Source organism: Lytechinus pictus, chromosome 2 (genome assembly GCF_037042905.1).
Source record: "Lytechinus pictus isolate F3 Inbred chromosome 2, Lp3.0, whole genome shotgun sequence".
NCBI classification, from domain to species: Eukaryota; Metazoa; Echinodermata; class Echinoidea; order Temnopleuroida; family Toxopneustidae; genus Lytechinus; species Lytechinus pictus.
In genome coordinates, this window is record NC_087246.1 from 25797010 (window position 1) to 25821231 (window position 24222).

A 24222-nucleotide genomic window follows, 5' to 3' on the forward strand; every position below is an offset into this window, starting at 1 on the left:
AGTTGTGAAAAGTTATGGAAAAGTCATGGAATTGCATTTACCTCTTGGCTATGGCAGCTTTCCAGTTTGTCATGTCTCGCAACTCTCATACTCTGCTATTATAATTGGTGTTCATGATTTCCATTTTTCTCAGTTTGTGACATCCCAAATTCTACATAACTCCCGGGAAGTCATGGAAAGCAGCAATTTAGTCATGGAAAAGTCATGTAATTCAAATTTCTGTGGGAACCCTGTATATCATATATGAAAAATGTTTACTCTTGATAAATTCATTTAAAAAGATGATTTATCAAGGCAAAACTAGTTTTGAACATAAAACACAAAAACCATCATATTAATTTGTACAAAGACAATTTCAAATTCAATTCGGTTTTATTAAAGGGGAATCCAACCCAAATAAAAACTTGTTTTTATAAGGAAAAGAAAAATCAGACCAGTTGTTAGGTGAAAGTTTGAACAATATTGGACAAACAACAAGAAAGTTATGAATTTTTTAAAGTTATAAATAATTGTTATCACTATACCCATTCTGGAGACTTCAAATTGGCCGCATATGGGAAGTCATAGCACTGAGGGAGAGATCAGTGAGTCATAGTGATGTAAGGCAAGGACTACTCTTCCATGTACTCCAATACATATTATGGCTAAAATGTCATTTTCCCCCAAAGTTTTATTTCAAATTATATTTTTTCTTTCATGAGGACATAAAACAATATACTACCTGGGTTATATTTAGATTACTGCCCCAGGGGGATGGGTACTTAGGAGAAAACCACAAACCCCTGATAATAAAGTACATGGCCTATGGGAAAGTTGTCCTTGCCCCTCGTCATAATTTACTTACTCAGTTGCCAATTTGAAATCTACATAGTATTAGTGATCTCAATTTTAAAGCAGCTATAACTTTCTTATTGTCTGATTTCTTTCAAACTTTCACCATTCTGTTTGATTTATTTTTCTCCTGCCCAACACAACATTTTATAGCCAAGGCTGGATTCCCCTTTAAAATATACTCATCAAAAAGTCCAAAGACTAACAATGTGAGCTCACAATAAAAAGCATAAAATATGACAGATAAAATATAAAGTATATAACGTGCAGTGATCACAATAAAAACAATTACAAAGAAAAATGCATTAACATTAAAAACAACAAAGTGAAATGAAAAGTACAGGTGTATATAATGTAACGAATTGAATTAAGGACAGAAAAACCAAACTGGCATGTATATTGAAAGTTAAAGTCAATTTGGCATAGTTACACTATCAGTCACAACTCTCCAACCAACCACCACCCACCAAATCCAGAGAACAACAGATTCGGTCCACCGAATCCACTATTCTCCGGTTCCAACAGGCAATAGTGAGTCAAAGAATCGTCACCGAGAGTGTATACATTGTAATAAAATGTTTCAGAATCAAACAACGATCCATTATCCATAAAAAGACATATAATGACATAACACTGTACAAATCAATGATCACTTCAGCTTAATCAAATTGATGATCCCTGAAGTAAGAACGAAAGTGATCATCTGATGGCCAATTATACTTAACAAGTGAAATATTGTTCATCAGATATTGCAAACTATCATTTTTATATACAGATGTAAGAAAAATTCATATCAGATATTACATCATCTCATCTGACTTAGTCTTTACCACGTTTGTGTCTTGCTGTTTGGTTTATTCTCATTGATTACACTACATTGGATCATTTCAAGTTTGGTGTCAGTGCTGATGTTGATGGTGGAAGTATTATATTGATAGCCTTTCGTCACTCCAACACCTAATCTGAGTTTATAAAACTGATTCTAATGATATTATTTGCAGTTCGTTACCTAATGAAATTCATCCCAAGACCAATTTCATTTCAAACTCGGTGCTGTGATGATATAGAAATCAGTCAAACACTTAACTTGAAGTTGCCAGTTAATGTTATTCTCATTAAAAGGCTAAAATCAAATTCAAATTTTAGCGGCTTTCATCTAATATTTGCATCATCCCTTCTGGTATGCAAGATTGAATCTGCTATAGACTTCAATAGTTATTGATAATCTTGAATTGTTTTCTATATCTTTAGCAAATGGGGAACAAACAGAGCAGCTTGTAGAATATCCAGATAATCTCACACTTCACGGTAAGTAAAAAAAAAAAACATGAGAATACTTCAGCTTTGCCCATTTCAGATGATCTATCTTTACACTGTGGAGACCAGAATGATATTTTGAGAGGAATACAGCTTAAAATATCAGAAACCTATGAGCCAAACAACACATGGTGTTGAAATTGAACTTTCACAAAGATGGGGTTAGAATGAGTCCTTTGATGTGATGAATTTAAACAGCAGACGTCAAAAGTATTGTTTAATGCCATTGGTTAACTAATCCACCTGTGTGAAATACAAATTTTAGCATTTAAATTTTAAACTCATTGTGGTTGATCCCCCCCCCCCATGACTATTATGGTTATGGAAGTAAACTGTTTTTACAGATGTGTTCTAGTTCTTCTTTTTTTGAATGATTTTTTTCTTATATTTTCTATTTCATTCAAGATATGTGTTATTTCATGATGGTGCCCACCCTTTGTTATGAGCTGAACTTCCCACGCACTAAGAGGATACGTAAGAGATTTCTCATACGCAGAGCCATTGAATTGGTAAGCATATATATAGGAACTATAACTGCAGTTGTAGGAGTTGCTTATAGTACAAAGCCCCAATTCTATATATAGGTATGTGTTTGACTGTGAATAAAATAATATAGATATACTTTATTTGACTATCATGAAAAGATATAAAGGCAAGTTTGAAAGATGTTGGCAGTTTGATATTATTTTATGATTGAAATGGACTAACTGGTGGAAAATAGGAAATAGAAAACTATAACTGCAGTTATAGTTGTTGGTTATAATACAAAGTCCCAATGCTATATATGGGCATGTGTGCAACTAGGAATAAAATAACATAGATATACTTTATTTGACTATCATGAGAAGAAATAAAGGCAAGCTGATAGACTTTAGATTTGATATTTTTTATGATTTTACATGGACTAAATGGCTAGACTCATATAATTCAAGATATGTCAAATCAACTATTTTTTTCCTGTGATAGTAGATTTCATCTTTATGATTAAGTTAATTAAAATATTGTGAATCGGTAGTCAGTCAAGAAATCAAAAAGTGGAATATATACTTTTGACCCTAAAAGAAACTCAGGGGTAGGTGAGGCTTATTCAGCCTCGGTCTTCACATTTTTTGCACTAACTTCCCAATGCAATTTTTTTCCTGCAGATTCTCAGGTCTTTTTCCTTTCCTATCATGCAAAGATTTTTAGTATGCTGCATGTAACCCAATCCTAGAGTTGATAAGAAGCAGAATTTGCCTTTAACTGGCATGTTGCAACACCTCTTTCTCAAAAATTCCTTTTGACAGATTTTTTTTTTCAAAACAAATAATTTATCTTGTTTAAAATTTATTTTGCTCTCAGGTTTTCCTTGTTCAACTTTGTTTGTGTCTTGTCCAACAGGTAAGTTTTTATTGAATGAAAAGATTGAAAACTAAGATATCTCAGTCTGTGGATATGGAGATTGTACCTTTTAAAATCTATTTGCAAGCTGTCGTGATATTAAAAGCAGTATATACGTATGGTTTTCCTACATGATCAAACTAGAATAGAGGAAAGGCTGTTGAAAGATATATACCAGAATTGTCAAACTGTTGAACATCCGTCCTTTATTGGGATCTTATGTAATTAGGTTCCGAAAGAGTAAAGTCAGATATAAATTACTTTGTTACACACTCACTTTTGGGACCAACTCCATTCCATCTTGATGAAAGGTATAAATCTTGCAAAGGCTCTCTCTCTCCATTTCATTTTCATCGTAAATATATTTATTTCCAAATTTTCTTTCTACAGGCTTCACCCCCCCCCCCCCTGTTTAAAAGTCTTGTCACTTCTGCATCTAAATAAATATTCCCCATTATATTTCTTTCACAATTAAGTCACATTCAAAATATTTTTGAATCAAACAAATATTAAATACTGAAAGCAGTATTAACCATCTTCACCATTCTTGATACAATGTTTCAATTTGTTTATTTTCAGTGGATTGTACCTACAGTATTAAATGCCTTGGCTCCATTTACGGTAAGTGAAACAGAGAAATGTAGAATTCATGAACATATTCAGCTTGTGAAGCAACTACTTAATAACCTGACATTTTTGTAGTGGTTTCCTTTTTTGCTAATATTGGTGTCCAACATCGTCAAAATTTCTCCTTCTGTACATTGCCCTTGCTGTACAACACCGGGCCCGTCTTACAAAGAGTTGCGATTGATCCGATCAATCACAACTATGGACGGCCAGCAACGTCAACATCTAAAATGCATGAATGTTCAAAATGTTTTCTAGAAATGACATAAATTCATTGTTTCCTTGACATTATGGTCTGTTCTCATTTGTTTACAAAGGACATTTTGTAAATTTTATGTAGAAAAAATTATGACACTGATGGATTTCCATAGAGTTACGATTGATTGGATCAATCGTAACTCTTTGTAAGACGGGCTCCATTACACAGAGTTTGCAATCAGTCTCTAAATGCTAATGGCCAATCAATAGGTGTTACATGCTTTATTTTGTTCAGAACTCTGACTAGGAACCAATCAAAATTTTCCTTTTATATTTGCAATCAATTGCACTCCTTTGTGTAACAGGGCCAAGAATTGAAATGATGTAAGAACTTAAATGAATAAGCTGAATGACTGAAAAATCCTGAATATTGTTGTTTGCTAAAATGGTGGTTTAACCAATTGTTATCTGACAATTCACTCTCTGTAGTTTTTGGTTGTAATGATATGCATCAAGTGAACATGTTCATGAAAAGTTTATGTTAGATGAAGGCATCTGAAATTGGCCACACTGCGATTAAAGAGATTGTTGTGTTTGTGTGTATTCTGTAGAAATGATAGAATTTCTTGTTATCCTTCTTAATTTAGAAGGTCCAAGTTTTCTTGGAAAGAGGATTTTCTTTTTCTCTAGTTAGATCTACTTGTGTCTTTTAATTCATTGTATTTGAATTTTTTGCAGTGGATCTGGTGGGGGATGCAATATTTTTACTACAGCAGTACTTATAAATCTATATAAAAGTAATATTTTATACCTAATAGAACTTCAGTTTTATTTCAATACTTTATGATGTTATTGTGTTTGTTATAATTAGAGAAAGCAACTTTTAAAAAAATACTCAAATTAAATTTTTGTGTTAGACTTAAATTTACTGAATCTTGCCATTCATAATTCAGTTTTTTCCTTGAAAAACATAATATCATAATATAATGATTTAGATTTTGAGAACAAACTAATATTTACTTAGAGCTCAAATATATTTTCTTATTGGTTTTGTGTTTTAGAGTCTGGATACAAAAAGGATGTTAGAAAGAGTATTGAAGTTAGCAGTAAGTATGAAGTTTACTCTCTCACAAATGATTTTCAGCTTTTATACTAATTGATATCGCATTAAAACCTGTCATATAGCTGATATTTTTATGTGATGTTATATGAAACATTGTTTTACAGTATACTCATTTTGTTTTATCTTCTTTTATTAGTATCAAACTGGCTCCTTGCATATCTGTAGGAATTTCTGTTAGATATTTTGATATTCATTTGTATATTGATGGTCTGTAATTACCTATTAAGGAAGGTTGTAGCTTTATCATAATTTAATATGCTTTTCACACTGCATTTCCTTAACCCCATACTATCCTTAACCCCGGACTATCCTTAACCCCATACTATCTTTTTTTTTATTCACACTGTCTTTCTTAACCCCATACTATTTGCTTAGCCGGGGTCAACGCCTGAACCCTGGACTATCACACAATCCATGAATATTGATGATTTTACCATACAGAGCGCAATTAACGTGCAATTTCAACTTCTGTGATTGGATAATGCTTAGCCCTACTTTTCCTTAGCCCTGTTTCGTTTCACACTGCATCTCTAAGCACCGCAATTGTGGTGCTAGCACCACAATAAGCCGGCTAACCCTGCTTTTTTGCAGGGTCAGATAGTACCGTACTATTTACCGTGCTAGCCCACTTTGCTAAAACGTAGTGTGAAAACGAGGTGAGCTAAGCTTAACCCCAGGAAATTGGTGGGGCTAAGACCCCCCCCCCCCTTAGCCCCACCAATTTCCCGGGGTTAAGGAAAAAAGGTGCAGTGTGAAAAGCATATATGTCTCCCTAATGTGCTTATTGTTTTCTTATGTGTTTATTTGGATTTTATTTTCTCTCTGGGATAAAGTGTTTATTTCATAGATCCAAGATAATACATGTCATTATTTTCCTCTATTCATTGTTCATTTTTTGTTTGCTTGGGAGTTTTCAAGGTAATAATATTTATATTAATATTGTTTACAGGTGCCCCATCACATATATTGCTTGTTAATCCACATGTTTGATATTTTAGGAGAGATTGGTTATTGATTTCATACCTATTATATATTTTTTTTCACAGGTTCCAAATCACATATGTTGGTTGATATTCTTCTATTCATTCTTCCATTCTTGGCTCAATGTTCTGGGAGAGGTTACTAAATTTGCAGACAGAAATTTCTATCAGGATTGGTGGTAAGGAATTTTCTTTCGAAATCCTTTATTTTCTTTTAAGATCAGCTCTTTAGAATGTCATCCGGTTATTTGGACTTGGTTTTTTACTTTATTTTTATTCTTTCACTCACCCTTCAGGCAGTATGTGATTTTGGGTCGTCCGTCTGTCCGTTTATCCCCATTTAGTTCTTGCTTTAATTAAAAAAGTGTTTGACAGATCATCTTGGTTCAAGTATCCATAAGGAGTGACAATGATCAGGGTCCCATAACACAAAGGTTAGCGATTGATCGTACGCTTGATTTTCATGATCGATTGTACATTGTAGTCAATGCAATCAATTGTTAAGAAAAGGTCTACGATGATTGCTTAGCTTTGTGTTACAGGCCCCTGAACAGATTTTGGAGTCATGAGGTCAAAGATGACAGAGGTCATCCTGAAATATCTTGTTCGTGCAATACCGAAAGATCTTCATTTCATAATATAGCTGATAGACATTACGAATAATCATATTTTATGTTGATGAAGTCTTTTGTTAAAAACAAGTAGCTTAACACCAATGGCTGTACAGTATAGTCATTTACAATCTTGTGTATACTGTGTGTGAGTGTGATATCAGTATGAGTGCATATATTGTTCTGACACACATTCTGGTACAGACATTTGCAGACCTGCCAACCAGTACGTTTTAGCCGTATTTAGTACGTTTTTGCAACCAAAATACGGCAGTACGTTTTTAACTAAATCGTAATTTATTGAGAAAAATAATCTCTATATGTCTCTATTTCATAAAACGTGCACAAATATGGTTATTAGATCAATTTAATTTCAGGTAACTTGTTTTTTTTTTCAATCATTTTGTTCAAACCAGGGTGAAGATATACACATGTTTTAATGTTTTTTTTCATCTGCAAGAGCAGTGCGCATTTTAGCTTGCATGCAGCTTGAGCGCCGCGATGAGCGAGTGCGCCAAGCATTTTATTATGAAATACACTTTTTTGGGGAAAAATACATTTTTTTTAATCACAGAATACAGTTTTTCATTCCCAGAGGTTGGCAGGTCTGCATTTGTCTGGTTGATATTTGATCTAAATTGTTTGACCATTAACAGGAAATTAGGACAGTATTTCATTCTTGCATGATTGTTACATGGACAATGGCTATGATATTTTCAGGTGGGTATATTCTTTGATGCCTGCAAACTTCACACGCAAGTTTCGATAATAATGATGGAAATGAAATTTTATTAAATTTGAGTAAGTTTGTTATCATTTTTTTATTTCTTTTTTTTTTCACAGGAATGCAGAAACCATAGCATATTTTTGGAAGAATTGGAATATTCCAGTTCATAAGTGGTGCTTAAGGTAGGATACTGGTCAAACTTCTTTGCTTTTCTTTACATCCTAACCAAGTTTGCAGCCTAAGTATCACTAGAATGACAAACCCCCATATGTGCAATTCGTTTGCATATAGGACGACCCGTTTATTTTGCGAATGGGCCTACTTAAAAATATATTTTGTTTTCAAATTCCATTGCATGAGGAATTATTTGTGATAAGGACTGATTACCTTGGTTTTGTTCTCTTGAGGATTATGATAACAACATATGAAGTATTATATGTCGGACAGTTTATTGATTCTTCCGTTTAATTTCATTCTCATAATCAAAAAGGCATAATGTTTTTTATATTTTCATCCATGAAAATGGTCAAGATATGGTAGGTCCATGGTCAAAAGATGAATGCAATAGTGATGGAAATTTTACATTTGCTGTTCTAATAACAAAGAAATAGAATTCCTCAATACTGTATTGAATATTTTTATTTTTTTCACATAGTGTTTTATTTTTGTGTGTGATTGTTTGTTTCTTTTTTTTTTATTTTTCAGACATATTTACATTCCACTTCGATCAAAGGGTATTGACCAGCAGAAAGCTCAAATGATAGTATTCTTAGTTTCAGCTATATTTCATGAGGTGAGAATTCTATAGACACCATGATTTCATTATGTACTTGATAGTTTCAAAAGGCAAATTAAAACAGCAAGCGAGTTTGAGTCATACAGCATGGTTTCAGAAATAAATTGGTGAAATGATGTAATGATGACAAATATATAGCTTTTTTGTTTGATTTGTTTTTTTTTATATTTAAAGGGGAATCCAACCCAAATAAAAACTTGTTTTTATAAGAAAAAGAAAAATCAGACAAGTTGATAGGTGAAAGTTTGAACAATATTGGACAAACACCAAGAAAGTTATGAATTTTTAAAAGTTGTAAATATTGGTAATCACTATACTCATGGAGACTTCAAATTGGCCGTATATGGGATGTCATAGTGATGTAAGGCAAGGACTACTCTTCCATGTACTCCAATATATATTATGGCTAAAATGACATTTTTCTCAAAAGTTTTACTTCAAATCATATTTTTCTTTCATGAGGACATAAAACAATATACTACCTGGGTTATATTTAGATTACTGCCCCAGGGGAATGTGTACTTAGGAGAAAACCACAATTCTGGATAATAAAGTACATGGCCTATGGAAAACTTGTCCTTGCCCCTTGTCATAATTTACTTACCCAGTTGCCAATTTGAAATGTACATACTATTAGTGATCTCAATTTTAAAGCAGCTATAACTTTCTTATTGCTTGTCCGATTTCTTTCAAACTTTCACCAATCTGTTTAATTTATTTTTCTCCTTCCCAACAAAACATTTTATGGCCAAGGCTGGATTCCCCTTTAATGATGGATGAAGTCTGTTTATGCCTCTGCCCCATGTAGGTGTTTGCAAGCTTTGTGTTTTGGGGTCATCGGCCCACTTGACTGCCCATCCATCGGTCTGTCCTGATTTTGTTATCACGATAACTGGACCATCAGTTGATGGATCAATTTCAAACATGGTCCAAGAATGCATATAGTAGTGACAATGATCTGATTAGTTGGGGGTATCAAAGTCAAGGGTCACAGAGACCATAACATATGGGTTTTGGGGCTTGAATTGGTGAATGTTTTGTTGAGGTTTTTGTCTCGCCTGCGAAGCAGAGTGAGACTATAGGCGCAGCTTTCCAGACGGCGATGGCGGCATCAACACCAAATCTTAACCGAAGGTTAAGTTTTTTAAATGACAGCATAACTTTGAAAGTATATAGACCTAGTTCATGAAACTTGGCCATAAGGTTAATCAAGTATTACTGAACATCCTGCCTGAGTTTTGAGTCACATGACTAAGGTCAAAGGTCATTTAGGGTCAATGAACTTAGACCATGTTGGGGGAATCAACATCAAAATCTTAACCTAAGGTTAAGTTTTTGAAATGTCATCATAACTAAGAAAATATATAGACCTAGTTCATGAAACTTGGATACAAGGTTAATCAAGTATTGCTGAACATCCTGCCTGAGTTTTGAGTCACATGACCAGGGTCAAAGGTCATTTAGGGTCAATGAACTTTGGCCAAATTGGGGTTATTTGTTGAATTACCATCATAACTTAAAAAGTTTATGGATTCCATTCATGAAACTTAGACATAAGAGTAATCAAGTATCACTACACATCCTGTGCGAGTTTCAGGTCACATGATCAAGGTCAAAGGTCATTTAAGGTCAATGAACTTTGGCCAAGTTGGGGGTATTTGTTGAATCACCATCATAACTTTGAAAGTTTATTGGTCTAGTTCATACAACTTGGACATAAGAGTAATCATGTATCACTGAACATCCTGTGCGCATTTCAGGTCACATGACCAACGTCAAAGGTCAATGAACTTTGGCCATAATGTTGGTATCTGTTGAATTACCATTATAACTTCGAAAGTTTATGAATCTGTTTCATGAAACTTGAACATAAGAGTAATCAAGTATCTTTGAACATCCCTTCCGAGTTTCAGGTCACATGACCAACGTCAAAGGTCAATGAACTTTGGCCATAATGTTGGTATCTGTTGAATTACCATTATAACTTCGAAAGTTTATGAATCTGTTTCATGAAACTTGAACATAAGAGTAACCAAGTATCACTGAACATCTTGTACGAGTTTCAGGTCACATGACCAAGGTCAAAGGTCAATGGACTTTGGCCATGTTGGGGGTATTTGTTGAATTACCATCATAACTCTGTAAGTATATCGGTCTAGTTCATAAAGCATGGACATAAGAGTCACATCAAGTATCACTGAACATCTCATGCGAGTTTCAGGTCACATGACCGAAGTCAAAGGTCATTTAAGGTCATTGAACTTTGGCCATTTTGGAGGTAATTATTAGATTGCTGTCATAACTTTCAAAGTTTATAGATTTAGTTTATAAAATGTGGATATAGGGGTAATCAAGTATCACTGACAAGTCTTAGGTTGCATGATCAAGGTCAAATGTCGTTTATTGTCCATGAACGTAGTATTGTATCATTATCTGAATGGTGTTTTTTGTGAATAATTATTTTATAGTAGTTTTTAAAGTCAGCACTGCTGCTATATTGAATCCTGTGATGCAGATGAGACTGCCAGAGGCGCTCCACTTGTTTTTATTTATTTATTTTTTGTATATATCCTGGAAAATGTGATTCCTCCTATTAGTCCATTCTTTGATACCTGTTTCTTGCATGTAGAATAAAAAAAAGTGTATGATCTCACATTGTTCATTAAAATGTTTACTTTCTTTTCAGTATTTGGTGAGCATCCCACTACAGATGTTCAGATTATGGGCATTCTGGGGTATGATGGCACAGGTAATCAACTTCAATTCCTTCAATTCATTATTTATTTGAAATTCAATTAATTATATCTTTACGTCAGTATGGAAAATATTTCAATGATAAAGTTCTGAAGGATTAAGTTTCTTAAGAGATGTTATGACACACCACATTGGTATTTGTATCTCAAGCAAGTTTACATCAGTTACGAATCATTAAACTTTGTACCGGTAATCTAAGGAGCATGGCTTCACAGAATTGTTAAAAGCTTCTGAAATCATTGTTTACGATTGGCTGGAAGTCAATTTGCCATGGAAAAAAGTTGACACTATTTTTACGAAATCCTTCCCTTAATTATACTTAAGGGCTATTCCACGGTTACCCATGTTACATTTGGAGACACCTTGACTCATACTTGGAGCTGTAACTCCATTATTATTGATAGGAACTAAACATCTCTTTATCACAACATAGTACGCAGTCTGACTATCCTTTGTATAAAAACAAAACTTGGGAAATTTCATTATGCTCCTGGCAAATCTTTGAAATGTGTCGGTTACTCATGTTACATGATTTGGACATGCATAAAATGAAAAGTGGACATAAGTGAAGTGTCCTCATACATGGCTTTTATGAAAGTTGATTATATCCATTTCAAAGAAGTATATTAGGGAGACTAATTTGTATATAATTAAAAAAATAAAGAACACATGGTTTTTACTAGGGGTGCAGATAAAGTGGTTACTCACGTTACGGTTCAGATGGGTTATATGTACAAAGACACATTGAGCTCATGTCCACCAACCTATGGAATTGCCCTTAACAAGGATAAATATGATGAATCTTATTTCAATTAAAAATAAAGTTTTTTCATCTTACTGCTACCGACTAGTGAATAATCTTCACAGAACTGTTAAAAGCTACTGAAATCCTTGTATCTAATTGACTGGAAGGAAATTTGCATTTGAAATAATGCTGACAAACATTTCATGAAATGCTTCCCCGTTTTATACTTCATTAACTAAGATGAACATGACAGTTGTATTTCAACTAAGAATAAACTTTCTTATCTCATTCAAGTCTTATTAACCGTCTCTTGCCCTGTTTTCTTTTTTCTCCAGCTTCCACTTGCAAAATTAACATCAAATGTCAAAGGCCATTGGGGCAACATCCTAGTGTGGTTATCTCTAATCATCGGCCAGCCTGTAGCTCTTCTAATGTACTTCCATGACTATTACGTCATGCATGCTGCCACCAATTTAAATAGTACATCAACTACACCCTGAGAATAAGATTAATTTTGATTGTTCATATGAAGAAAAAAATTACTGCCAGGTAAATAAATTAATAACTGATTTTTGTTCATCAATTAAAAACAAATTACAAGTGATTTCGTAATATGTACATTAATAACAACCTTATTTTCTAGCACATTTTCAACTAATTATGTCAATGAATTGATTTGTTGTTCAGCTATGCACTAATTATTGAGGTTTGATGATCAGGTATTGAAATAAAATCAGTGAAATAGTAATTCAAATTTCATTTAAATATGTAAATTAATAAGAAATGTGAGAAAAATATTTCATTCATTTTATATCTTTCCTTCTTGGACAACTATTTGCATAATGCTAAAAGATTTCCTTGACAAAAAAAATATTTTTGTATCACATATTTTCATAAATACTTGTGTATGTTATTTTGCTTAAACCTTTATTATTTGATATAGGTACATCATTCAATTATTTACAGGTTGTGTGAAATCTTAAATTGTGTATTAATTCTGGTCTTACCAGTCAAACGACAAAGGGCTCTTGATGTATTGATCAAAATCGTACCAAAAATTTGACTGAACACCCTTTTTCGTAATTCAGGTCGATTGTTATATGTCTTGCTTTGAATTGAGAGTTACATTGTCTGTAATCATGCTGGGTTCTTTTTCTTAAAATTTCCCAAGTGGTTTAAATATAAATAAAAGTGACTCATTACAGATAATTTAACTTTATTGTAATTTGTATATTATGTAATTATCACATGTATTATGATGAAAGATGAATTATACTAGATGAACATATTTCTTTTCATATCAATCTCAGCTCTATGTGCATATATGCCGTATGAAAGAAAATTTGAAACACATGGCAAAATATTTTCTTCAGTACTGTATAAACTTTGATGGAATTTTATTTTTACAAACTAATTTGTTTTGTAATTAATTTGATATTTAATTAAGTAGTTTTATTCTGTTGTATTTAAAATTTGTTGGAATTGTATTTTCACATTGTAATTTGTTATTTAATTAATTTGGTATTTAATTAAGTAGTTGTGCTCTGTAGTATGTAAGCTGATATACCGTAGCCACTTTGTACTGCGCCAGCTGTAGACAAATATCACTAACAGGGTTCCCAGACACTTACCCAGGGTGCAACATCTGATAGATTATGATGATAAAGGTTGATTATTTTCTACTTCTCATTGATATTACAACATTTTGCAAGAAATAACCTATTACAGTATGCTTCCTAGTTTTCAGGAAAGATCAAATGGGCTATTCCACGGTTACTCACGTTACATTTGGAGATACCTTGACTCATACTTGGAGCTGTAACTCCATTATTATTGATAGGAACTAAACATCTCTTTATCACAACATAGTACGCAGTCTGACTATCTTTTGTATTAAACCAAAACTTGGGAAATTTCATTATGCTTCTGGCAAATCTTTGAAATGTGTCGGTTACTCATGTTACATGATTTGGACATGCATAAAATGAAAAGTGGACATAAGTGAAGTGTCCTCATGCAAGGCTTTTATGAAAGTTGATTATATCCATTTCAAAGAAGTATATTAGGGAGACTAATTTGTATATAATTAAAAAAATAAAGAACACATGGTTTTTACTAGGGGTACAGATAAAGTGGTTACTCACGTTATGGTTCAGATGGGCTATATGTACAAAGACACATTGAGCTCATGTCCACCAACCTATGGAATTGCCCAAATTAATATTTTTTTAATCCCAAAATTTCACCATATATATCTGATTGAAAGGGTCTAGGTATTGAGACTACCCTAAATCTCATGGCCCTATGTCATCATGAGCCCCATGGAGTTCAGTTCCCCTTTAAGGGTTGTGTATATGAAACATGCTGAATGATTCAGTGATCCAGGAGCCATTTCATAAAGCTGTTCATATAAAGTTATGAATGACTGTACAAACAAATGGTTATCCTTTCTTGTTCTATCCCCATGTTTGCAAACAGCTTTATGAAACACCATCATTTTCGTACAGAAATCTGAATGTACATCTCTGACAATTTGGTGGATTCACAGTATGGTGCGCCATCTATCGGTTGCAGCGAACAGGCCAAATTTCTTTGGGGTCAACATTGCGCGCAGGCAGCGCAGCGCACAGTACTGTAATGTGACTGTGATGTTTCAAAAATTAAAACCATATGGCAAGAATTCACAAAAAACGGTTAGAAATATGTGGGCACATTTCTCTCCCACCTCCCGGACCCTAGTAAACACCATATCTAGTCAAACCACGCCGGCCAGCGCTGAATAATCGCATACCTGCATGCATTTTAATCGACTTTAGTACTAGCTCGTGCAACAGATGTCGACTTTTTCCCCAAGAGGCATTGCGAATTTCAACCTGTATGCAGCAACCGATAGATGGCGTACCGTCGTATAATGGGAATCCACTGAATTATACACTTACAAGTGTTTGAATCTGCTAATAAAAGCATCAACTCAAAACCTCATAGATTTGGGGGGGGGGATTAGACCTCATTTTAATCCTAATTGCGGGTAAAATAGGCTTTCTAATTGATTATTTATGCCATTAACAAAGCATTGTTCCATAGAATTTAGCCTAATATTCAATAAGAGCAAAGACTTAAAGGAGAATGAAACTCTTGGAGCAAGTTAGCTTTTGTGAAAGCAGAAAAATCAAAGAATAAGATCAACGAAAGTTGGAGTAAAATAGGACTAGAAATAGAAGAGTTATGAGCATTTGAACGTCGAGATCACTAATGCTATGGAGATCCTCCCATTGGCAATGTGACCAAGATCTATGATGTCACAGATGAACAACTCTCCCCTTTTGGACACTGAAAATATACCCCAAAACATCTCTTTTTGCTCATTCTAATCATATGACAAACGATTTATCAATGATATAATGTTGTGAAACCTCTGTACTTGTCCTCTCATAAAGAGAACACCTCACCTTGTGATAGACTCTATAAAAGTGAGAATATAAGTGAAATAAGTACTAAAGTAATGAGGGAGTTGTACGTGTGTGACATCACAGATGTTGGTCGCATTGCCAATGGGAGGATCTACATGGCATTAGTGATCTCAATATTCAAATGCTCATAACTTTCTTATTATTCATTCAATCTTCCTCAAACTTTCAACAATATGTTTCTTTGATTTTTCTCCTTGATATGGATTCAGCTGGTTTCAAGGGTTTCATTCTCCTTTAAAGCAAAGAAATTGAGAATCCATTTGCAGAGCTGTCCTTACGAGTGGTCATTTGACATCCATGTGGCTTCATAATGGGCCGTATGCATAAAGACAAGCAATTGCTTATAAGCAAATGCTTTAAGCAAAAGCAAGAGCTGGTCAAGCAAAAGGGCAAGTTCAAGCAATTGCTTAAATTCGTATGCACAAGCTTTTGCTTGTGCTGAAACCTTTTGCTTGCACTGCCTAAGCAATTGCTTATGTGTTGGACAAAGGATCGTTACGGTTATGCGAACATCGCACAGTTGGACAACGACGCTTCGTGCCCGACCTGGCAGAAGTATTTTTTATTACGCAAATAGGGGGAAACAGCGCAGAGCATCAGGGGGGTTTCTGTGTAGATCGATGGACAAAAATTGCCGTAAAAAGTCTAAAATAACAGGAATTTGATTAGATATGAAATCACAACATCACCTCTGGAATATGGAGCTTGAAACGGTATGAAAATTTAATCCTTAAACGAGAATGCCATGAGTAAGCAAGAGCTCAAGCTGGTCTGGAGGTGCTTGAAAAAACCCAAGCAATTGCTTATCAAGACAAGTAAAAGGTTTGTTTTATGCATACGGTTTTAAGCAATTGCTTGTTTGGTAAGCATTTGCTTACGAATAGTAAGCAATTGTTTGTGCTTGTAAGCAAAAGCTTTTGCTTATGAGCAATTGCTTGTTTGTGTGCATACCGATTCAAGCAAAAGGCTAGCACAAGCAATTGCTTGTTTTTATGCATACGGCCCATTGTGAGCATACATGATATCCAGATATCTATCAGTGGTGATGATACAGGGTTGATCCACAGTTCTCATGATCTGTCCTAAAAAGTTGTAGGGGATCAATACTACTTCTGAAATGATTTCCAAAGTTAACATTTTAAAAATTTATGTTTTTTTTTATAGTTTATATTTTATCATCCACCTGATAATGATGAGTTGAGCATGATATTTATAAGTTATTGAGTCGCTAGCTAGCAGTAAGAAATATCAAGTTTTTGCATGTAATTGGTATCAGTAATTGTAATCGTTTTCAAGGAAATGAAAAAAATAAGGATGTCTTATTTTTTATCCTCATTGATTTTATAATTAATATATTAATATAATGAAAATAATGACAATGATTATAATAATAATGATGATGATAATAATTCTTATATTGATAATAATAAACATAGTGATAGTAATAATAATAAGAAGAAAATGATGATGATTTTTTTTTTGGTTACATTACATTGGCTCCGGCAACAATTGCTCCGATGGAAAATCTGCATGTTAAGCCAAACATAAAAACCTAACCTCCAAAACCAAATAAACCCTAATCCTTATCTTGACCTTAATCTTAACCAAAAACTCTTATTAAAATCCCAACTCTAACCCTATGCCCTCCGAGAGTAGAGCAGAGCGGAGTAAATTTTGCAGGAGCACATGTTGCGTCACCTTTGCTTTCATCATTCATCTCCATCCCTATCGTATCAATAGTAGGGTTATATTTTAATTCTTCATCGTTTTGTTCGTCTTGTGCTACTCTTATTCTTACCTTCATCACCTATTTTGTTTCTGATATGTTCATTATCACTGTGACAGAAAATAATTATCATTGAGTTTTAAAGAGCAACAACCAATAAATGTTGTTGATAATGATAAGAAAACTATTCAGTTTTTTTTTTTAGTTTTTATTTTGGCAATCAAGATTGTTTGCACCTCCAAGTGTGATGTTAAATTATCTCATTCTGCAATATTTTATGCTTTCATTGTTCAACTGATTTTTTGTTATAGTTGTAATTATTATTGATGTGATTGATCAAAGTATTGCAATATACATTAGTATGTTTCAATATCAACTCAAAAATTATAAGCATTATTTATGTATATATTGTGAGGATATGGTGGAGATCTGTAGTACATTTGTAATTATTTGCAAGTAATTTTCTTGAAGATGTAATTGATTTATCATATAAGAAGTTGCTCAGTCCTGAGTGTTTATGAGCAGTATACATGCTTCTATGATGTGACAGGCTATATAATTGAGTAATTCATTTTGCATAAACACTAAGCATTTTCCTATGAAACAGAATATTACAGGAACATATCATTTTACTTTTAAGTAAAACTGCTGTTTGTTTCGAGTTGGAGGGGGGGGGTTACCATGGGCCTGTTATAGAAAACTTTTGCAATCCATCAGTATTAAATGACAATGACCAATCAAGATCATTGTTGCATGTACATTTTATTCAAAACACTCGACCAGGAGCCAATTAGAAGTGCTCTTTCATATTACAATCAATCTCAAACCTTATCTCAAACCATATGTCTATTAGCCAGATGGTATATATTTGCTTTGTCATGGTTAATTCAAAGCACACAAAAAAACCAAGACTCGAATGTATAAGTTTGCATCATAGATCTGTATTGTATATCATTTTAATGATGAATCATTGGGCCATTTCCCAATAAAATAATCATGTTTTGTTTTCATGAATGTATCTGAAATTCAAAGATGCACTAGATTTATATCATGTGTTTTTACATAAAAGTGGTCAAAATCTATGTAAACATTGACTCCGTGTGAATGTGTTTGTCCTTCTGACGTGTAAGTTACTTTACCCGAAGGTCTGCTATCTATGAAACAGGATGGAGGTCAATTATTCATAAAGTCATGATATTCAAAGGTCTGGTATTCATGTCTGGTATAATGTGAGATGAGATTCTCTGTTCAGTATGAGAGAAAAGGGCCTCTAGTCACAATTTGAAAAAGATGGTCGCTGGCCAAGAAATTTGTGGAGGGTCTGCAGTCTGACGAATTTTGTTTTAAGGAATATTAACCCTTTTGTTCAATTAATACTAGCTTCCTTGTCCTTTAATTAGGGAATAGTGATCATTTTATTTTATTATACATGTAAATTCATGGGAAGATTGCTGCACAGGAGAGAGGGTGGAATTGAATCAAAAGTGACATATATATTATCAGGTTCAACAATGGGCCTAGCTAGGACAATGTAGGATATTTTGATTGGGGTTGTAAGCCCTAAATTTTGGAGAAAAAAAATTAAATTAAAAAAATGAATTATAAAATATTCCCGATTATGCTGCATACCAAGTCTTGCACCCACCCCCCCCCCCTTCCAGTGGCACATGAAAACAAAATCACTCTTTCATTAATACACAACATGGCAAATGATCATTCTTATTTGGCCACAGTCATAAAATACAACATGGTTGAAATGTTCCCTCTTCTGGCTTGTCAACTTTGTTTGATTCCCTCAACATTTCAATTATGTAAATCAATACGAAAAAGCGCAACGAGCGATGAAAATAAGCACCCTCAGTGTGACTCCGTTCACAAGAAACATTATTTTGATCCCGTTGATTAATGAATTCGATATATTGCTTCCTTACACATCCTGTATCAAAATATGAGCGAGGAAAAATAGGCCAAAGTTCTCTCGTCAAGTTATACCTCAGTCACATTTGCTCTGTGGCAACCGTGCGGCGAATTTTTTCGACTCGCCGTAGGAGAATTGTGACTGCGCCATTTATACCTCGGTCACATTTGCCTTACGGCGGCTGTACAGCGAGTTGAAAACAGCCGTTTCAACATTTTTTTTTTTTTTTGGGGGGGGGGGGAGGGTTGTACCAGAATAAAATTGAATAAAACGGCTGTTTTCGACTCGCCGTATGGCCGCCGTATAGGAGAAATGTGACTGAGGTATTAGTGGTAGAACTGTCTATTTCAAAGTACACAATGGGCCAATGTACCCACAGTAATTTTTGGTTACTTTGCAGAATCCATTGCGTTCCACATCTATCCTAATTCCTATATGTAAAAAGTTAATATGCAATCAAGCGCAACAAAAAAATAATGATGAAAAGTATATTAAACTTTTTCGTGGTAAAACTGTCAAAAGTAAAAAAGGAAGTTAAAAATAAAAAAAAGGACAGAGAAAATGAAAACAAATATCTATAATTTTCTCTCCTCTCCTTCCTATTTTTTCTTTCGTTTTGTTTCGTTTTTCTTTCTTTCTTTTTGTTTGTTATGTATTCCCTTCTTCAACCGTCTTTTTTACCATTTGGTCGATAGCATTTGCGATTTCGCCGATAAATAATTTCGGGTTGAGGGATAGAGTATGTATAGCGACGCCCCTGACTAAGTCCTACTGCACTACTAAGTACTTTATCTGTTTGTATATGATGTTCGGGTAACCAAACAGGAACATACCAGTGAAAATTATCAAGTTACCATGTCGAATTGTATACGAGCTCCGGTCCTGTCTAGGGGCCGCGGGACGGTTTTCAAAGTGGGGGGGGGGGGGGCGGACCATGCAAAAAATCACAATCATATGGTAATTTGTACGTGGTTTTGGAAAAAAGTGGGGGGCTGCAGCCATGGACCTGGGAAGCGGGTGTGCTGGGGGCAGTGGCGTAGCTACGGGGGGGCCTGGGGGCACGTGCCCCCCTGAGATTTGGTGTGCCCCCCCCTGAAAAAATTGGCGGAGCAAAAAAAAGAGAAAGAAGACAAGAAAAAAGAAGGGGAAAGACAGAAGGAAAAAGAATTAGAGAAAAATAAGAGGAGAACGAGTGAATAAAATAATGTTGTGGGAAGACTTGCAAAACAAAAAAATCTTTCATGTTACTAAATAAAATTTTCGCTCGCGCTTCGCGCTCGAATTTCCTGTTCGATGAGATTCATATCTTGCTCAATAGGCTGATATGGAGCTTAAAATATCAATTATTGAAGTCAATATACAAAACATATTTCATCTCGGACATCGAGCTTTCATTATTTTTTTTCCATTTACAAATTTAATGCACTCTGTAAAGATAAATGTCCGTTGATATGGACTACATAACGTTTTAAGCTCATGCTCCGTGGTCGCATTATTTGATTTGCCAAGTTCCTTTTGTCTTCGTGTATTCCATAAAGTTCTCAAAATATCAATTTTCAGATGTGACTGTCAAAACGTAGGCCGATAAGTTAGTGCTGCGCGCTCGCATTTGATTGATGAGTACTCTTTCAATTCTATGTAAGCAAACACAAACCCCAAGCCTTTTCATTACATTAATTATCTAAAAATATTCAGCTCGCGATTTGCGCTCGCATTAATTGTTAAAAATGTATTAACCACTGTAATGTGTATTCATAATTACAAATGCTTAAAATTTCTTGTTTTCAAGCCTTTGAAAAACAATAAATTCCATGCTGTCATTACGCATATTAGATAAACAAATAGGAAACAAACATTTTCATGAATTATTCCTGATAACTAAATTGGGTCTTTTCAGAATGGAATATCGACAAGCTTAGGAATAGTAGGAAGATAGTCACCATTTCATATGATGACAAAATGTCCTTAGAATGTCCCGGTCCTTTGTTAAAATAATAACAAAAAATATCAGATCGCGCTTCGCACTCGCATCATTCATTAAGTGTGATCCACATCCACTTCACAGTTTTCCTACACAGTACTTGACCCTTTTCAGATCGTAATATCAAATGTTTTCAGCTCGCGCTTGCATTATTGATCTTCATGATTATAAAAATGAATTCAGAATGCCAAGATTCTAGGTCTAAATCTAAAACATGCGCACGCATGTTTATTGAGATAGCCTGCATGTTCTTTATTTGAAATATGCTTATCCAGTTTCAGATCAGAATATCAATAATTACGATGTATCTGCTCGCGCTTCACATTCGCATTATCAATGATACCCAATCATATTTATAAGTTACAAAATATGAATAGAGTGTCCCGCTTTTATAAATCTAAAATCTCAAGTTTCTTCCGCTCGCGCTTCGCGCTCGCATCAATTGTTTAGTTACATACCTATCCCATTTATGATTACAAATAGTGCTTAGAATGTCCATTTTTTTAGGTCGAAATGTCAAAAAGTTTTAGCTCGCGCTTCGCGCTCCCATTATTGAAATATGTACCGTATTCTTGGGTAGCTGTAAACAGTCCTTAACAGCTCTGTTTCCGATCATGCTAGAACATTTATTAAAAATATCTGCTCGCGCTTCGCGTTTGCAGTAATTATCTAGTTACATACACATCTTGTTCAGGATCACAAACAGTGCCCAGAATGTTCAATTTTCAGGAAAAAATAAATGAAAGATAAAAAAAAAAAAATCGCTCGCACTTCGCGCTCGCACTTTATATAGGGCTTATGAGATTTATTTCATATTTATGTTGTTTTATATGAATAAATAGCTCAGAAGTGACTGATCGGGGAAATATACATGTAGGTGAAGATAATTTCGGGCTCCATCCCCAGTCGGATCTGCCCTTGAGACATAGTACATACACACACACAGAAAAAAAAATGTTGCCCCCCTGAAAAATCAAGGACCCCCCAGTGCCCCCCCAGGAAAAAAAATCCTAAATACGCCACTGGCTGGGGGTGCTGCTGAAGCACCCCCAAGATTTTCCCAGGGGGTGCTGCGTGTATTATTTTCCATAGGCAGCACCCCCTGGAATTCTGATTGGAGTGTCACAAAGGAGAAATGTATGAAAAAATGACCAACATCAATTTTATCAATTTTTTGGCACCAAAACGACTTTCATTTTCATTTTGCAGTGAAACCTTTTTTTTTTTGCTTGTCAAATATACATAGGCGGATCGGGGGGGGGGGGTTGAGTGACACAGTGGAGGAAGACGAGTGAATAAAATAAGCTGAGGGGAAGACTTGGAAAAAAAATCTTTCATGTCACAATCTATAAAATTTTCGCTCGCGCTTCGCGCTCGCATTGAATGTTTGATGAGATACATAAGATTCTTCCTCAATATAATTATGGAGCTTAAAATATCAAGTTTTGAAGTCAATATACAAAACATATTTCAGCTCTGACATCGAGCTCTCATTATTTTGTTTGATTTCCAATTATTTTTTAAAAGGTGCTCTTTATCCTATTCATAATTACAAAAGTGTCCAGTTTTCAGTTCAGGATCACAAACATTGCCCAAAATGTTCAATTTTCAGGACAAAATACATGAAATTTTCAAAAAATTTAGCTCGCGCTTCGCGTTCGCACTGTTTGAATAGGTCTTATGAGATTACTATAAATGTATGTTTTTTACAAGAATATAGCTAAGTGACTGTTACGAATACACCTTCAAGGAAACAACAAAAATCAACTTTGAATGGCCGATCCGGGGAAATTATGGGTCAAAAAATTTTGAAAGCTGGATCCACCCCTGAATTTAGACATACTTCAGCACCCCCAGCCAAAAAATCGGTCCCAGTGCCCCCGCTTCCGCGGCCCCTGCTGTCCTGCATACAAATTAAATCTTAGTTCAACCATCCAGCCCACGATGCATCACTCGTCATTTGGTTCTGACGCTGTCAACGATCCTCCAATGAAACCGTCGTTCGATAGTTACAATCTCTTTAAAGTCACATTGCGCATGCCCTGTAACTTTGAGCCAATCAGAGCGAAGGGCATAACATCGGGAGTGCAGCGTGCAAAAGTCAATGCTCAGCTCGCTTGCAAGCAGGGGTTATGCCTTTGGGTTATGCCTTAAATGCCAAAGACCTTATGCACAGCCCGGGGGGGGGGGGTACTCGATCGACCAAAAAAGTAATAGGTATGTGCCGCGGGCGAGACAAAAAACGGGGGCCTTGGAGCGGGCTTATTGTAAAAAAGGAGGGTCCTCGGAACGGGCTTCGGAACTACAAATGTTTGTGAAAACGGGGGTCCTGACCTTGGAACGGGTCGCCTGCGTGTGAGTGCGCATCCCTATGGAACGGGCATACGTGCATGCAGCTTGCCCGGCGGCACGGACGCCGGGTGCGCTAGCGCAGGGGCGATGGTCGGACAGCGCTTTGCGGCCGCTTTTCACCAAAATTGCAGCAGATCAATGCGGGCGGAACGGCGTAACGGAAAATATGCGAAGCTTTGGAGCGGATTTCTTTCTTCTTTTTCTTGATAAGAAGAAAATGCTATGCTTTGGAGCGGCTTTCTTTGTTCTTTTTCTCAATAAGACAATGCCTAGCTTGGAACGGAAATTTGAGTGTAAAAATGGGGGTCCGGCCCTCCGCATTATACTGAGTGCCCCCATTATTATGCAAGCATAAACAGATCAAAGAGAAAATGCCATATATGATAGATATTTTAGACAAGACATTCGACTTTAAATTGTGATACGTTTCATCAAGCTCCGGGAGTTTAATACCATATGGACAGAGTTCTTCTGAAGATGAATTTTTTTTAAATAATTTATGAATATCACTGAAATTGCCAAAACTGACAGTTAAGTCAGTGCAAGTGCTGAACTAAAACTGGCATGAAATGTGGTGCACTTGTTCGGGTAAAATAGAGAGAGAGATGAAGAGGGGAGTCCATATTCAGGAGGACTTCTAGCAGTCGAATCATTTTACCAATATAGGGGAAGGCGGCGGGGTAAGT

The 24222-nt window shown here is 35.0% G+C and overlaps 1 protein-coding gene across 3 annotated transcripts in view; it reads left to right on the forward strand.

The window, feature by feature from the left end:
* LOC129254508 (diacylglycerol O-acyltransferase 1-like) overlaps positions 1-14520 on the forward strand; it is a 36024-nt gene extending 21504 nt beyond the window's left edge. Inside the window, exons 9-18 of one of the 3 annotated variants that reach the window (XM_054892970.2) lie at positions 2083-2139; positions 2554-2657; positions 3490-3528; positions 4108-4149; positions 5415-5459; positions 6523-6635; positions 7911-7976; positions 8500-8587; positions 11277-11339; positions 12425-14518. In XM_054892970.2, the coding sequence (XP_054748945.1) occupies positions 2083-2139; positions 2554-2657; positions 3490-3528; positions 4108-4149; positions 5415-5459; positions 6523-6635; positions 7911-7976; positions 8500-8587; positions 11277-11339; positions 12425-12589 (782 nt within the window). In that variant the 3' untranslated portion in view covers positions 12590-14518. Of the gene's footprint in view, positions 1-2082; positions 2140-2553; positions 2658-3489; positions 3529-4107; positions 4150-5414; positions 5460-6522; positions 6636-7910; positions 7977-8499; positions 8588-11276; positions 11340-12424 lie in introns of all 3 variants that reach the window. The other 2 variants (XM_064114251.1, XM_064114255.1) reach the window with 2 other exon arrangements.
* The last annotated feature ends 9702 nt before the right edge of the window (positions 14521-24222 follow it).